This window comes from Rattus norvegicus, chromosome 12 (assembly GCF_036323735.1).
Source record: "Rattus norvegicus strain BN/NHsdMcwi chromosome 12, GRCr8, whole genome shotgun sequence".
NCBI classification, from domain to species: Eukaryota; Metazoa; Chordata; class Mammalia; order Rodentia; family Muridae; genus Rattus; species Rattus norvegicus.
This window is the reverse complement of record NC_086030.1, coordinates 27,198,254-27,214,501: the sequence shown is the minus strand read 5'-3', so window position 1 is coordinate 27,214,501 and position 16,248 is coordinate 27,198,254. Positions and strand designations below refer to the sequence as shown.

The 16,248-nt window shown below is 50.7% G+C and overlaps 1 protein-coding gene across 6 annotated transcripts in view; it reads left to right on the top strand.

Moving 5' to 3' along the window:
• The first annotated feature begins 826 nt into the window (after positions 1–826).
• The window catches only part of Mlxipl (MLX interacting protein-like), a 35,518-nt gene continuing 20,096 nt past the window's right edge, over positions 827–16,248 (top strand). For 3 of the 6 annotated variants that reach the window (XR_005491594.2, XR_005491593.2, XM_063271028.1), the window contains exons 1-2: positions 827–1,170; positions 7,980–8,086. Coding sequence is in view for 3 of the 6 variants with exons in the window: in XM_063271028.1 (XP_063127098.1) it covers positions 878–1,170; positions 7,980–8,086 (400 nt within the window). In the remaining 3 variants the exon portion in view is untranslated. Of the gene's footprint in view, positions 1,171–7,979; positions 8,087–16,248 lie in introns of those variants that run through there. The other 3 variants (NM_001393706.1, NM_133552.2, XM_039089043.2) reach the window with 3 other exon arrangements.

Genomic DNA, 16,248 nt, shown 5'->3' with positions numbered 1-16,248 from the left:
AAGAAGAGGCCGGTGAGTGTCGGATCGATGCTGGGGGTGGGGGTGGGGTCGCGTCTCCTGGGACAGGGAGGTGATCTAGAGAGGGTGAATTCTCAGAATCCCCTTCTGAACTTTGCTATACAGGTGTAGGACAATCATAAGAGCACCTGGGTGCAAGGGTCAACCACACAGGACCCTGGGAAAGTGAAGAAAGGCAGGTGAGCGATTTACTAAACACACTGTGAAGCAGAGAATGACCCTGAATTTCTGATATTTTCTCTCTCTCTCTCTCTCTCTCTCTCTCTCTCTCTCTCTCTCTCTCTCTCTCTCTCTCTCTCTCTCGTGTTTATGTGTCTAGGAACACTTATGGGGCTCAGAGGTCAAATTTTAAAAATCGAGTATTTTCTTCCAACATGCGGGACCTAGCACTCGAACTCATGTCCTCAATCCTGGCGGCAAACGCTTTTATCAGCTAGCCATCTTGACGGCTGGAACTTCTGATCTTTTTCTGCCTCCACCTCCCGAGTGTTGCACTTAACAGAATCGCCCCCATGTTAAGTTTCTGTGGTACGGAGGATGGAACCCAAGCCTTCGTCATGCGAGGCAAACACTGTTCCAACCGAGTTGCAGCCCCAGCCCCAGCCAGCCTTTTTCTGAAACCTGAAAAGTAGGGACTAAAAATTGCTCACAGCAGACAGAAAGGTTAAGCCAGGACCAGTGGTTTCACACCAGGCTCATTGGTTATGCTAATTTAAACATCACCTGCCAACCAAGACCACGCCCACCACAAGGACAAATAGTGGGGCAGAGGCGTGGCCATGGTAATTAGGCTCAGCTGGCAAGGATTGGCTCTCAAACTGCTATCCAGAGTGTCCGGGAGTTGGCGACAATAGTGGCCATGGCGCGCGCGCTGGCGGATCTATCCGTGAACTTGCAGGTCCCCCGGGTCGTCCCCAGCCCGGATTCGGACTCGGATACAGACTTGGAGGATCCGAGTCCCCGGCGCAGCGCGGGTGGCCTGCATCGATCACAGGTCATTCACAGCGGACACTTCATGGTGTCCTCGCCGCACAGCGACTCGCTGACCCGGCGACGCGACCAGGAGGGGCCCGTGGGGCTCGCCGACTTCGGGCCGCGCAGCATCGATCCGACACTCACCCGCCTCTTCGAATGCTTGAGCCTGGCTTACAGGTGAGGGCGGACCGGGGAGATTGAGTCCCAGCTTTCTGTGGTGGGACCCGCACTGGGGCTCTGGTCCCAAACTGCTTTGGGGGGACTCTGGATACAACTTAGGCATTAGCTCCCTTGCCGGGTCCTGAGCCAGCCCACGGACCCTCATGTCCCATCATCTGCTTGTGATGCCACTGACCTGTCCACCTCTACAGGCTCTCTTGCAGTTGGGCCCTGCTCCCTGGTTCTTATGCTTTTGTCCTTAAATGACAGTTGTCTTTCACACTCCTCAGACTATAAACCACCCCGTCCACTCCCTCCCTCCACTCGTGTGATGCCTGGACTGTTTCGTTCATCCCCAGCAGTCCCTGCAAAATCCCACTCTGCTGGGGACTTTCCCTGCACGCTGCTGTTATCCGGCGGTCGCCCCTCATAGCCAGTGTCAACGTATATGGAAACAGTGTCTTGCTCACTTCCCGATTGCCCAGACAACATTTGTTTGGCTTGATTTAGTTTGGTGAGCCAGAGTCTCCCTCTAAAATTCAGGCTGGCATGGAGCTAGGTAGCCCAGGCTGGACTCCTATCTCAGCCTCCCAAATACCGGGATTACAGGCATGAGCCACCATGCCTGATTTAGAACGCTATGTCAAGGTTGGCGGGAAGATGGTGCCAGGCACCTGCCCAGAGCCAGCAGGGGGTGCTGCAGTCCACCCTGGGTCGGGTAGGGAAAACCTGGTCTTCCCGAACCCGGTATCTGTAAGAAGCTGTAATGCAGCCAGGAACCCCCCTGCTGTGGCTCAGAACTCCCGGGCCGCACCCAACTCCAGCCCCACCTACGTGTCCCAGGGGAGGGCGCGAACTGGGGTCTTGGCCCAGTGCCCTGGAGCAAAGTTCCCGGGAGCAGAGGGACTAGGATAAATTATCAACCGAAAACAGTAGGAGAGAAAGGGGGATCGGCCGGCCTTGATCTTTCCTCTCTGTAAATACTATGCTTCTTCAGAGAGCCTCCTCCCCTTCGTAGAACCGCTGGCTGTAGACCGGCACCTGCAGCCCCATTAGGGGACCTAGAGCTGGGGTGGGAATTGCGGAAGAGCGTGGCCCACCGCGTGGCGGCAGAGCCGCGCGACCCCATTGGCTGGAGGCAGAGTAACCTTGGCCCACAAGTTCTGGCCTCAAGCCCAGGTCATGTTGCAACCTGATAGTTCAGGGCGCTGAGACCGATGTGGAAAGTTCAAATTCCCTGTCCCTTTCCCCCTCCCCCGCCCTTGGACATCATGAGACTGCCTGGGAAGGGGCCATCTAAGGTCTCGGAACACCAGAAGCCGCTCACACTGGAACAGTGTTTTAGTTATCAAAGACTTCCAATTATTGGAGTTACACGGAGGAGAGGGGGCTATCCCTCACCCTCCTCTCTCTCATTGAGTCTCACACTGTAGACTATTCCAGCCTAGAACTCGCTGTAGAACGGAGGCTGCCCTGGAATTCTGCTCTGGCTTCCCCAAGTGCTGGAATTACGGGCCTGAACCACAAGAAGCCCAGGATTCCAATGTTCCCCCAAAGGGTCTCCCATTTCCCGACCACTCCCAACTCAGGTTTCCTTTATCTATACATTCAATGCGATCTGGCTTAGAGGGCTTCCCAACACAGACTGTGGGCAGACAGAAGGAGAGCAGTTATAGGGAAATTGCTGGTGGAGGGGCAGAGGGCACTCCCAGAATGGCTTGCTCCCGTGTGAGGCTGCGTGAGGCTGCGTGAGGATGAGGAACTCCAGCTAGGGTGGAGAGCTCTGTTTCCCCCACCCGCTAAAGAACCAGACTATTAAATTCTCTTGAGTGGGATTTCTGAGGATACCCAAGGATGAGGGTAGGTAAGTACTTAGCGCCCTTGGTGAAGGAAAAACGCTCACCGTGGGCCAGGAGAGGTCTCTGTCAGTGAGGGTACTTGGTGCCCGGATTGGTGGCCCGAGTTTGTGGATTCCTGGAACCCACATCAAAGTGGCTAGAGAGAATTGATTCCATAGAGTAGTCTGATCTCTGACCTCCGTGTGCCACACACGAGCACCCCTCCCAATGATACATGAAAATAAAAACAAAAGCTAACACTCCATGCTCACGCTCATAAACCCTGTGTAGTCGAGCATGCCTGGAATCCCGGAACTCAGGCTGAGGACCAAGTGTCAGGAGGTCAAGTCTGTCCTCTACTGTGTAGGAATTTAAGGTTTGAGGCTAGCCTGAGATAATATGAGATCCTGTCTCACATAAATAAACCAATCCAAGCTCAGACTAGAAGATATCCAAAGAACCTCTGTGAAGAGGGGTTCTCTGAAGAGAAGGGGATTTCAAAGGGTGAGAATCTGGAGGGAGCAGCTAGAAAGGTGGGGGTGGGGCAACCAGGCAGGGGGTCTGGTGGTGGGTGGAACTGGTCGGTTAGTCAGGGAGAAGGACAGCCTGCAGACAGCCTACAGACACCCGGGCGCCTCGCCCCTGCCAAGGAGCTCCTCTGGTACACTGTGTTCCCTGATTCTGTGGGTGGAAACTCCGACAGCTGTAAACGGTCCAAGAAGGCCCTTGTCTAGGGGGTGGTGGCACAGCATTCTGCAGGCTGAGGCAGGAGGATGAGGATCCAGACCAGCCTGGACTACAGAGCAAGCACCACTCCCCCACCCCCGCGTTAAAACAAACAAGTTGGCAAAAAAGAGGGGCTTGGGGAAAAGTGTTTGCCTTGCAAGTTTAAGGACCCGAGTTCAATCCCCAGGACTGACAGTAAAAAAACAAACAAACAAACAAAAAAAAGAGTCTGGCTTGCTAGTGTGTGCTTGTGATCCCAGTGCTCAAGACAGAGATGGATAGCCAGCCAGTCACCTGTAGCTAGCCAGCCAGCCAGTTTAGCTTACTTGGTTGGCGAGTTCCAGGCCAAGGGGAGCATCTGAGGAACCATGGTCTCAACAAGCATATGCGTCTCCCATCCTCCCTCTCTCCCAGCTCGCTTCTCCCATTGCACACAGCTTTTGAACCCAGGCCCAAGACTTTTTGTACCAAACCAGACTCTTCCCCTCACACGCGTTCAACCAAGTCCTTTCCTCTTGACTTGGCTATTGTCACTGGCTCATCTCCCTCATCCTAGGCTACCAACCCTCTGAGGGAGCTGGAGGAGGACAGCAAAAGGGTAGGGTAGGACCCTGGGGAAAACAGAACCTAATGGTTGCTGGGATACAGACAGGGGTCACAAACTTAGGAGTGTCCCCCATTCACCCTATACCACAAAAGGAGCTGGCCCAGGAAGGATTAGCGTCCCCCACCCAATCATGTTTCCTTCTTGGACAGATGGTATTTATCTAGCTATGGGAGGTAAGGGACAGCCATCAGCTATTTGGGTAATGAAGCCTGTTGTCTCCTGAGGTGGCAGGCCCTGCCACCTCACATCCCACACCCTGGCGGCCACCATTAGCTCAAAGCAAATACTGGAGCTTGGAGACCAGAAAGGAGAGGAGAGCCAATGATCCATGCACTCAAGGTAGAACAGGAAGAGGAGGAGGAATCAGATGTTCGCCTACTCACCCCTAACGCAAGGGGAGCTACCGGGAGAGCAGGCCTTCTTTTGTGTGTGTGTACAGTCCTGAGGATGGAGTCCAGGTCATGTCCAATTCCTGGAAAAGCTGCCACTGAGGCTCACTGCCAGCCCCTCCCTGGGGGATTCTAGGCAGGGGCTCTACCACTGAGCCACACCCCCAGCACCTCACTGGGGAATTCTAGGCAGGTGCTCTACCACTGAGCCACGCCCCCAGTCCCTCACTGGGGGATTCTAGGCAGGGGCTCTTCCACTGAACCACGCCCCCAGCCCCTCACTGGGGGATTTGAGAAAGTGCTCTGTTGGCAGAACCACACTCCCAACCGCAGCCTGGCTTTCTGGAAGGCTAAACCTAAGAAGCTCTCTATTTGAGCGAGGAGTGGAAAGATAGGTCAGACTGACTTGGAGGCAAGATTGGTTTGTAGACCATGAGGAAGGAAGGTTGGAAGGACTAAAGATGAGACAGCAAGGTGTCCACGACCTCGATCATCTCCATCTTGGCCTCTTGGGCCAGCTTCCAAGTAGTGATAACTTAGCCTATTCTCAGAAGAACCTTGAGAGTTGAAGTCATTGCTTACGCATAACCCCTGCGCACCATGCACTCAGTGGACCCCTAGGTTAAGGTCAAGGTTAAGATTCTATTTCTAGCCAGGAGGATGAGGGTGCATGCCATTAATCCCAGCATGCAGGAGGCAGAGGAGGACAGATCTCTGAGTTCAAGGCCAACCTGGTCTACGTAATGAGTCCCCAAACAGCCAGGGATACACAGTGAGATAGATGCTCTAAGTCTTACTGTGTCCCTTTGAAATGTCTCTTTCCTCCATGACCTTCAGGGAGACAGATCGTTTCATCCTATCTTTAAGAAATGAATGTTTGGGGCTAGAGACATGGTTTGGGTTGAGTAAGAGCACTGGCTGCTCTTGCAGAGAACCCAGGTTTGGTTCCCAGCACCCACATGGCAGCTCACAGATATCTGTAACTCCAGTTCCCGGAAGTCTGATGCCCTCTTTTGTTGCTAGTAATCACCAGGCATTCATGTGATACAGGTAGACACTATGCACATACAATAAAAACAAACAAAACCTTTCATTTAAAAAAGGTGTTAAGAGGGGGCTGGAGAGATGGCTTAGCGGTTAAGAGCACTGACTGCTCTTCCAGAGGTCCTGAGTTCAAATCCCAGCAACCACATGGTGGCTCACAGCCATCTGTAATGAGATCTGATGCCCTCTTCTGGTGTGTCTGAAGTGTACTCATATACATAAAAATAAATAAATAAATCTTTAAAAAAAAAAAAAAGGTGTTAAGAGCCAGCATGATTTACAGAGTGAGCTCCAGGACAGCCAGGGGTACAAGAGAAACCCTGACTCAAACAAACAAACAAATAAATAAAATTTAAAAGGTATAAGAGTTGGGTATGAGAAACTGGTAGTGCACACCGGTAATCCCAGCATTCTGGAGGCAGAGGCAGGAGGATCCGGGAGCTCAAGGCCAGCCTTGAATACATACTGAGTCCAAGATTACACACTGAAGACTCACACTGCTCTATGAAAATGACACAAAGGCCCTCTGTTGGGATAGAGAGATGGCTCAGTGGTTAAGAACACTGGCGGGGTTGGGGATTTAGCTCAGTGGTAGAGCGCTTGCTAGGCAAGGTCCTGGGTTCGGTCCCCAGCTCCGGAAAAAAGAAAAGAAAAAAAAAAAAAGCTCCTTTCTCAGAGACAAAAGAGATTTATTTTGCATGATGATACATACTTCCTATAATTGAAGCATTGCCGATGCTGAGGCAGGAGGATTTCTTGGATATTTAAAGGGCTTTTTATTAGCATGTGTCAATCAAACAAGAGTGCATTTTTACGCATGTAGATAACTTATTTGGATTTCACTCTCTTGTCTTCTCCCACACCAGCTCATCTCCTTCCTCTTCATGATTCTCTTTAACTTTCATGTCTTACTTGAGGCAGGGAGGGCAGTCTTTGTGTAACCCTAGCTGTCCTGGAACTCACTCTGTAGACCAGGCTAACCTCACACTCAGAGATCTGCCTGCCTCTGCCTCCCGAGTGCTGGGATTAAAATCGTGTGCCACCACCACCTGGAATCATGTGTTACATTTTTTTTAAAGATTTATTTATTATATATGAGTACATTGTAGCTGTCTTCAGACACACCAGAAGAGGGCATGGGATCGCATTACAGATGGTTGTGAGCCACCATGTGGGTGCTAGGAATTGAACTCAGGACCTCTGGAAGGGCAGTCAGTGCTCTTAACCATCTCTCCAGCCCTCATGTGTTACATTTTTAAATAGCATGTATTTATTTAGTGTGTGCATGCTGCCTGCATGTGCATGTGTGTGCCTGTGTGTGTGTGTATGTGTGTGTGTGTTTTGTGTATGTGCTGGGTTACAGTGCATGCCCTGGTGTGGTGGTCAGAGGACAATTTGTGGGAGTTTGCTCCATAGCCTTCAACCATGTGGGTCATGGGGATCAAACTGAGGTTTTTAGGCTTGGCACCCTTCCCTGTCAAGCCATCTAACAGGTTCTTATACCTTCTCTTGTAGTTGTGGTCCAGTGAGTGTGGGGTTGTTATGGGTTCGTGACTGAGGGGTTCTTTAGGAGCACTATAGAAACCATCCCACCCTTTCCCGCACCCACTCACTGCTTATAGGATGGAGAAGGGCCTCTAGAATCTCTCTGCCCGTGAGATAATATGATTTCTAGTTCCAGGCCATCCTGGGCTACCTATAGAAACTCTTGGGCTTGACAGATGGCTCAGCGGAAGGAAGAGCACTGGCTGTGACAGCTCACAATTGTCTGTAACTCCAGTTCCAGGGGATCTGACACCCAGACATACATCCAGGCAAAGACACCAATGCGCACAAAAATAAATAAATCTTTTTTAAAAAAGTGAGCGAGAGAGAAATTCCCCTTACACACACACACACACACACACACACACACACACACACACCACTGCGTGTGAAAATTCTTACCTTTAAGGCCAATAGACAGTGTTAATCTGAAGACAGTTGATAACAAGTGTCTGCCTTTGGATGGGAGGAGATGACCCATGAACAAAGGGTGGGGTCGTCAGGATGGCTATTTGATTAGGTTTAACCTCAGGGTAGGGATTCCAGGCATGTTAGATAATAAACAAGATCTGAGGACTGCGGAGAAATTGCTACCGTCATGGTAGGCTACTGTAAAATCCTCCGTCTTCTCTTTCCCTGCCCCACCCTGATAGTCTTTCCTCTCCTCCTGTCTAACAGCGGCAAGCTGGTGTCTCCCAAGTGGAAGAACTTCAAAGGCCTCAAGTTGCTATGCCGGGACAAGATTCGGCTGAACAACGCCATCTGGAGAGCCTGGTACATTCAGTGTGAGTGGGTGCCATGGGTCCCTTGGGTTTGGGGTGGGGGTGGGGCTCTATCTAGCCAGTGGGCTGCACCCGTGGAACCTAGAGCCAGCATCTACAGAGCACACAGTGCCAGCTTTGTGGGGGAGAGCAAGCTGTGTAAGGGTCCTTGCACCACCTCCAGCCTTCAGAGGGTCTTGAGGAACATGTGCCAAAGGTCGCTTTCTACTGTAGGGCACCCTGAAAGCTCTGAAGGAGGCTGTGCTATGGGTGCTAGGTCAAGATCCGTTCAGCAGTCCTTCCACTGAGTAACCTACTGGAATGTTCTGGTAACAAGAAGTCAGTTAGGGCTAGAAATGTGGCTCAGGGGTAGCACACCTGCCCAGAGTCCTCCAGCGAGGAGCTGGGAATTACTCAGTAGGAGAGCACCTGCCTAGAGTCCCCCAGTGAGGGACTGAGGGGATCATCCAGTGGTACAGTGTCTACCTAGAATCTTCCAATGAGCGATGGCTACAGGATGTGGACCAATAGTAATACACTTACTTAGCATATTCAAGTCCCTTGGTTCCAACTCCTATATCGTAAAAAGGGTACGGGGGCCTTTGCATACCATGCCGGTCCAATCGCAATGTTTAATAAACTAGGAAAATTCTGCCTGCAGCACTATCAGCCTTTCTCTGTATAACCTTGGATATACATAGACTAGGCTGGCCTCGAACTCAGAGATCCGCCTCTCTCTGCCTCCTGAGCGCTGGGATTAAAGGCCTGCACCAGCACTAGCCTTTCAATGAGCACCCTCTGGGTACCTGCTGTGATTTAGGCAGATGAAGTCCATAAAGCCTCCGGACTTGGAGTTGCTCAGATGGGTTCCTCGTCTCTGCATCTTACTAGCTGTGTGACGTCAAGCAAGTTGCCTGATCTCTCTGAACCGATTTCCCTATCTATCCCATGAGGCCAACATTCCTAACTTCTCATGGCTGGTGGGGTAAAAACAGATATAAGTGGGTATCTTAGGTTTTTATTGCTATGAAGAGAGACCGTAACCAAGGCAACTCTTTTTTTTTAAATTATTTATTTTATGTGCATTGGTGTTTGCTCCTCGTGTGTGTATGAGGGTGGCAGATCCCATGGAACTGGTGTTACAGTTTTGAGCTGTCATGTGGTTGCTGGGAACTGAACCTGTGTGCTCTGTGTCACTGGAGCTCCGAACCTGAGTGCTCTGAAAGAGCAGCTAATGCGCTTAACCGCTGAGCCACCTCTCCAGCCCCAGGGCAATTCCTATAAAGGAAGACATTTAATTGGGGCTGGCGTACAGTTTTAGAGATTCAGTCCTTTGTCATCATGGTGAGAAGCCATGGCAGGCAGGCAAATATGGCTCTGGAGAAGGAGCTGAGAGCTCCACATCTTCATCTACAGGCGGCAGAAAGAGACTGTCACGCTGGACACAGCTTCGGCAATGGAGACACAAAGCCCGCCCCCACAGTAACACTGCCTCTAACGAGGCCACACCCACTCCAGCAAGGCCACGCCTCCTAATAGTCCCCCTCCCAGTGGGCCAAGCATCCAAGCATGCAAACACATGAGTCTATGGGGGCCAGATCTACTCAAACCACCCCAGAGAGCCTAGCATGAAGTTGAGGTTCTGTGAATGATATGACAAGAGGAAGTTGCAGTCACGTATTTGGGGACAGCCCCCTCTGTGGCAAGGCAGTAAGCTCAAAGGTTGTGCTGAGCCTGGAACACAGCTCTGGAGGAATACACTTACCTTTCCTTTTACTGGCTCGGCTGGATCCCATCCAAGCATAGTGGAACTGTTACAATGTAGTTTCTGTTGATCCATGTGACCGACACTTGAATATATTATCTTATTTAAGACTGGAAAGATGCCAGCTGTGACGACGGACTCTACCGGCAGAGGCAGGAGGATCTCTGTGACTTTGAGGTCAGCTTTGTCAGCATAGTTAGTGAGTTTCAGACCAGCCAGGTCTACATAGTGAGATCCTATGGCAATCAGAAAAGAAGCATTGGGAGGGCGATGGCAACTTGCAAACACATGACAGGGCCACTTCAAACTTAGCAATCGGGGGGCATCCTTCATCTGTCCTGCTGCAAGTTCTGGGCCAGCCTGGACTAGGTGAAATCCTATCTGACAAAAAGGCGCGGGTGTCAGAACATTCTCTAAGTGACAGTTTTCATCCTCCCTTTTCAGCTGTACAGCATAAGGCCAGTGCCCAGCATCCCCCAGAGAAGGACCCACAGCCAGTGGGGGTGTGGCTCAACCAGAGAGCATTTGCCTAGACTCCTCCCAGTGAGGCTCGCTAGAACTACCTGCATTTTTGCATGACTTCTCTGGGTCTCTGAGAAGTTATCTGCCAGGCTCTAGGCAAATTAGGAAGCTGGAATGTTGTAGAAATATTTAATCCCAATCCAAGATTTCTACCCTGCCTTTGACCATTTAGTTCCCGGAGAAAAGACACACACAATCTTTATACCAAGCCTTACTCAGCACTAGAGCTGGGCAGTCAGCCTCTGCGCTATTTTTACTATTCTACTGATACCCCCGAGGTGTTACTCACTGTGTTTCATCTGGGATGCTCTTGACTCCTGTTGGGCCAGCCCTCAGGGCCATGTTCTCATGGCTCACCTAACCCACCGCAGCTTCTCTTCCATTCGCCTTCTTCTCCCCTTGTGGTTCTCCTCTGACCTCCGCAGGCCGGGAACCTTAAAAGACCCTGTGTCTCTTTGTCCCAGCTATTGGCTGTCCGCATCTTTACTCACCAATCTCTAGTGGGGAAGGTCACATAGTGTCACTTGGGTCTGTGTGGACTCTCATCTGTGGGGCAACCAGGTCTTAGGAACCATTAGAATACAAGCAGCACGGGGGCCCACCCACCACACTGGAAAGCTGTGGTGGGGTGGGTGGGGGAGGGCAGCTTCTCGCTCCACCTTGAAGGTCTCTTTTTCTTCTAAAGCTAGATGGGCACACATCTAGCATTGGCTCTGTTCATTTATCTTTCTTTTCCTTCCCTCTCCCCCCCCCACCCCTCCCCTCCCTCTTCCTCCTCTGTCCCCCTCCCCCTCCCTCTTCCTCCTCTTTCCCCCTCCCCCTCCCTCTTCTTCCTCTCTCCCCCTCCTCCTCTCTCTCCCTCCTCTCTTCCCCTTCTCCCCCCTCCTCTCCCCCTCCCCCTTCCTTCACCCCTCCCACCCTACATTTCTTTCTGTCTATAAGTATTCGGGTGCACATGGGAGATAAAAAGGCAAAAAAGGTCAGCCTTGGTTGTCAGTCTATTTCATTGCCTGGAACTAAGTAAGTTAGGCTTGCTGGCCAGCGAAGTGAGTCTCAAGGATCCATCCCCTGGGATGGCAAACATGCACCCAGCTTTTTTTTTTTTTTTTTTTTTTCTTTTTCTTTTTTTCGGAGCTGGGGACCGAACTCAGGGCCTTGCGTTTGCTAGGCAAGCGCTCTACCACTGAGCTAAATCCCCAACCCCTTCACCCAGCTTTTTAAAATATATATATCATAGGCATCGAATGTAGGTCCTGCTGCTTCCAGAGACCCTACTGATGGGGCCATCTCCCCGGCTCCTCCCTCTCTTCCCTCCTCCCTTTCTTTCAAAACAGGGTCTCATATAGACAGCTCAGGTCTCCATAGTAACCAAGGGGGAACCTTGAACTCCTGATCTTTCTCTACTTCCTCAGTGATAGACGATCACCACCGCCCACTGTGGGCTTTGCTTTCTTTTTTTTTTTTTTTTTTTTTTTTTTTTGGAGCTGGGGACTGAACCCAGGACCTGCGCTTCCTAGGCAAGCGCTCTACCGCTGAGCTAAATCCCCAACCCCTCTCCTCTTCTTTTGAAACAAGGTTTCACTATGTATCTCTGACTGTCCTGAAACTTGCTATGTAGACCAGGCTGGCCCCAAACTCAGAGAGCGGGCCTGCTTCTGCCTCCCAAGGGCTGGCATTAAAGGTGCACGCCACAATGTCAGGCCTCTCTAAGTTTTCCCTTTGATACTTAGTTCTCGGGTATGTCTGCGCATATGTGTGTGCCTTAGACGGCTCCTGGGATTTGGGGAGGTGGGGAGACTGGGACTGCTCACCGTCGTTATGAGCGTAGTGGCAACATGTTCTCATCTTAGAGCAAAGCCTGGTGCAATGGAGCAAAGGGAACCCAGCTCCCTCAGGCTCGAGTTCAAAGCCAGCCTCTGTAACCTACCGAGATTAGACCTCAAAATAAAAAAAAAAAAAAAAAAAAAAAAATGGGCTGGAGAGATGGCTCAGTGGTTAAGAGCACTGACTGCTCTTCCAGAGGTCCTGAGTTCAATTCCCAGCAACCACATGGTGGTTCACAACCATCTGTAATGGGATCCGATGCCCTCTTCTGGTGTGTCTGAGGACAGTGGCAATGTACTTATGTATAATAAATGAATAAATCTTAAAAAAAATAAAAAAATAAATATAATGTGAGCAAGAGATGTAGCTCATTGGTAGAGTGCCAGCCTAGAATACCCAGGGGAGGGGTTAAAGGTGTGACTTAGATCACATTTGCAAAACATATAGGAGGTCCCAGGTTCAATATTCAGCCTGGTAATCAATTAATAAACCAGTTGGGAAAGAAAGAAAGAAAGAGAGAAAGAAAGAAAGAGAAAGAAAGAAAGAAGTTAATTTGAAAACTTAGGAGGCTAGAAAGTCAGGTGGGCATGACTTCTCCCCACTTTTAATTCCTGGGGGCTGGAGAGATGCCTCAGTGGTTAAGAGCACTTCTTGTTCTTGTAAAGGAGCAGGGTTTGGTTCTCAGCACACACATAGTGCTCCCAACCATCTACAACTCCATTTTCTTTTCTTTTCTTTTTTTTTTTTTCGGAGCTGGGGACCGAACCCAGGGCCTTGCGCTTTCTAGGCAAGCACTCTACCACTGAGCTAAATCCCCAACCTACAACTCCATTTTCAAAGGACCTGATGCCCTCCACAGGTACCAGGCGCATACACACACACACACACACACACACACACACACACACACACACGGAAAACACTCAAATAAATAAACTTCAAAATATTTTAAATATTTAAAAAGGTGGGCCCCAGGGGTTGGGGATTTAGCTCAGTGGTAGAGTGCTTGCCTAGAAAGCACAAGGCCCTGGGTTCGGTCCCCAGCTCCGAAAAAAAGAAAAAAAAAAAGAAGATGAAAAAAAAAAAAAAAGGTGGGCCCCAGCAGGGGTGGTGCACACTTTTACTCCCAATACTCAGGAAGCAGACGTATGCAGAACTCTGAGTTCGAGGCCAGCGTGATCTATATAGTAAGTTCCATGATAGCCAGAGCTACACAGAGAAATCCTGTTTGAAAGACAAAACAAAAAAAAGTAATTGTTACGGTAGCCCTGTTATATCTGTAGGTACTGTGGACGCTAAGGAAGTTCAGTTGGAATTACACAGAAAGACAGTATAAAAACTTAACACACACACATATACATAAGATTGCAGGCAGACAAGCGTGGTGGTAAAGATGTTCTCCACTGAGATTGACGATCTGAAATTGATTCGCTAACTCATATGAATATGGAAGGAGAGAAAAGACCCCAGAAAGTTCTTTTCTGACCTCCCTATGTGCACCATGGCACGCTTGTGCTCCTCTTCCCTCCGACACAAAATAAATCAATGTAATACAATTTTAACTCATCATAATAATAGTAAAGCTGTGGGTGGGAGAGGCTCTAGGTTTCGTCCCTAGTTGGAGACAGACACACAAGCCTATGGAGACAGCTTGGCTCACACACCACCGGCAGAAAAGTGTCATCTTCATCTCACCCAGCAGGGGGCGGTACTGCCCCGCTGCGGTTCTCTAAGTTCATCCTGGCTAGCCACATCCTTCCCCTCCCACGCTCCCAAAGCCTCTTGGTTTCTCCTCAGAGCTGCCAAGGCACTTTGCACCTCTCCCTGGGCAGGAGGGACTTTCCACTTGGCTTTATCTATCCCATGTTTGTTTTCCTTATCTCTCCTACTCTGAGCAGCCCTGATTTATCCCGGAGCCTCTCATTTCAGCATTGGCCCCTGTAAAGGTGCAATGGGTTAGGTAGTGAATGGCGCCCAGTGGAGGAAGGAACACCAACCTGGGAATCCCCCCCTGTGAGGGGTTGGGGGGCAAGGCGCGGTGACAGGGAGGATAGATGGGTGTTAAATAAAACCTGTCACAGCCATCTGTGCAGAGCACAGGGTCCCTGAGTAGGGAAGGAGACAGGCAGGCCCAGTTATTCTTGGATATGCTTAGTTTTTCCTGGTTCATGTCCTCATTCAGGAAGTCAGGAGGGAGATGCTCTATAACCTTCCCTGCTCTATAACCTTCCCTGCTCTAGGACCCTGCCGATCTACACACCCAAAGGACCGTCCCTTTGTCTTCTCTTCTTCCCCTCCACCTCCCCATTTTCTTTGTTGGTTCTCATGTAGCCTAGACTAACTTAAACTCAGGGTCACATTTTGACCTTCCTGCCTCCATTTCCCAAGTGCTAAACTTGTAGACATGTGCCATCTCACTGGCATGGAATTTGCAGTCTCCTCTCCTCCCCTCTCCTCCCTTCCCCTCCCCTCCCCTCCCCTACTCTCCTCTCTTCTTCCTTATCCCTCTTTGTGGTACTGAGGCGGAAACCCAGAGCCTCACAAATACTAGCCATACTCTATACCACGGAACCACGCCCCCAGCCCCTCACTGGGGGATTCTAGGCAGGGGCTTTACCACTGAGCCACGCCCCCAGCCGCTCACTGGGGGATTCTAGGCAGGTGCTCTACCACTGAGCCATGCCCCCAGCTCCTCACTGGGGGATTCTAGGCAGCGGCTCTACCACTGAGCCACGCCCCTAGCCCCTCCCTGGGGGATTCTAGACAGGGGCTCTACCACTGAGCCACGCCCCCAGCTCCTCACTGGGGGATTCTAGGCAGGGGCTCTACCACTGAGCCACGCCCCCAGCCCCTCCCTGGGGGATTCTAGACAGGGGCTCTACCACTGAGCTACGCCCCCAGCCGCTCACTGGGGGATTCTAGGCAGGTGCTCTACCACTGAGCCACGGCCCCAGCCCCTCACTGGGGGATTCTGGGCAGGGGCTCTACCACTGAGCCACGCCCCCAGCCCCTCCCTGGGGGATTCTAGACAGGGGCTCTACTGCTGAGCCAAACAAAGAAGAGAGAGTGTAGGCTATGGCTTCAGGATGGGACACAGGACAGAGATGGGAAGCTGGGGCAGCCAGGTGAGGAGGAATTTGGAAACCAAGCTGAGTCTGAGGGGTGTGTTCAGGACCCTGGAGACTGTGGAGCTACGGTGTGTTTTAGAGCTATAGCAGCGGTAATGATGAACTGTGTGCGTTGAGTCAAGGAGGTCCGTGCAAGGAATGGCTCAGCTAGGGGACACATGAGAAAGGATGGGGACAGTGGATGAACTGTCACGGATCCTGTTGAATTAACATGGTTGGACTTGGAGTGCAGAGAGCTGGCAAGGAAATTTTGCAAACTTTGGAATATTTGCAATTCAAGAAACAGCACAGAGCCGCCAGGAGGCAAATCAAGGAGAGGGCTCCTGGGGCTTGTGGAGGAGGTGGGTGCTGTACGGGTGGGGGGACAGGGGATGGAGTTGGGCCTTCTGGGGAGATACTGAGTTTCCAGTGCTGAAGATGGGATGGGAGAGGTGAGCACACGTGATACTCGTAGAACCGAAGCATGAGAAGAGTAAGATGGCCATTTCTTAGAGTAACAAAAGGAAGAGGAAAATGGTGGGGATCATTAAAGAACCCGAAGCTAAAGCAAGGCGTTGGGGGAGGGGTGGCCAGGGGGCGGTTTGAGATGATTCAGTAGTCAAGACCACTCACTTCTCTTTCAGAGGTTTCTGAGTTCAATTCCCAGCACCCACATCATAGCCATATCTAACGGGGTCTGGTGTGTAGATGTGTGTGTGAGGACAACATACATATATAAATATTAAATAAATAAAGTTCTAGGGCAAGGCTAGGCTACATAGTGGCTCCAGGCTAGCCCAACTATAATAAATAGCAAATAGAAAATAATTTACACAAGGCTCGGTGGTGTATCTCCTCTATACACTTCCTCAGAACCATCCATTGAGGATGGGGTGTGGCTTAGTGCCTGGGCTATCCCAGAGAGAGATTGAGGTGTGACTCAATAGTAGAGCTTGTAGAGAGAGATA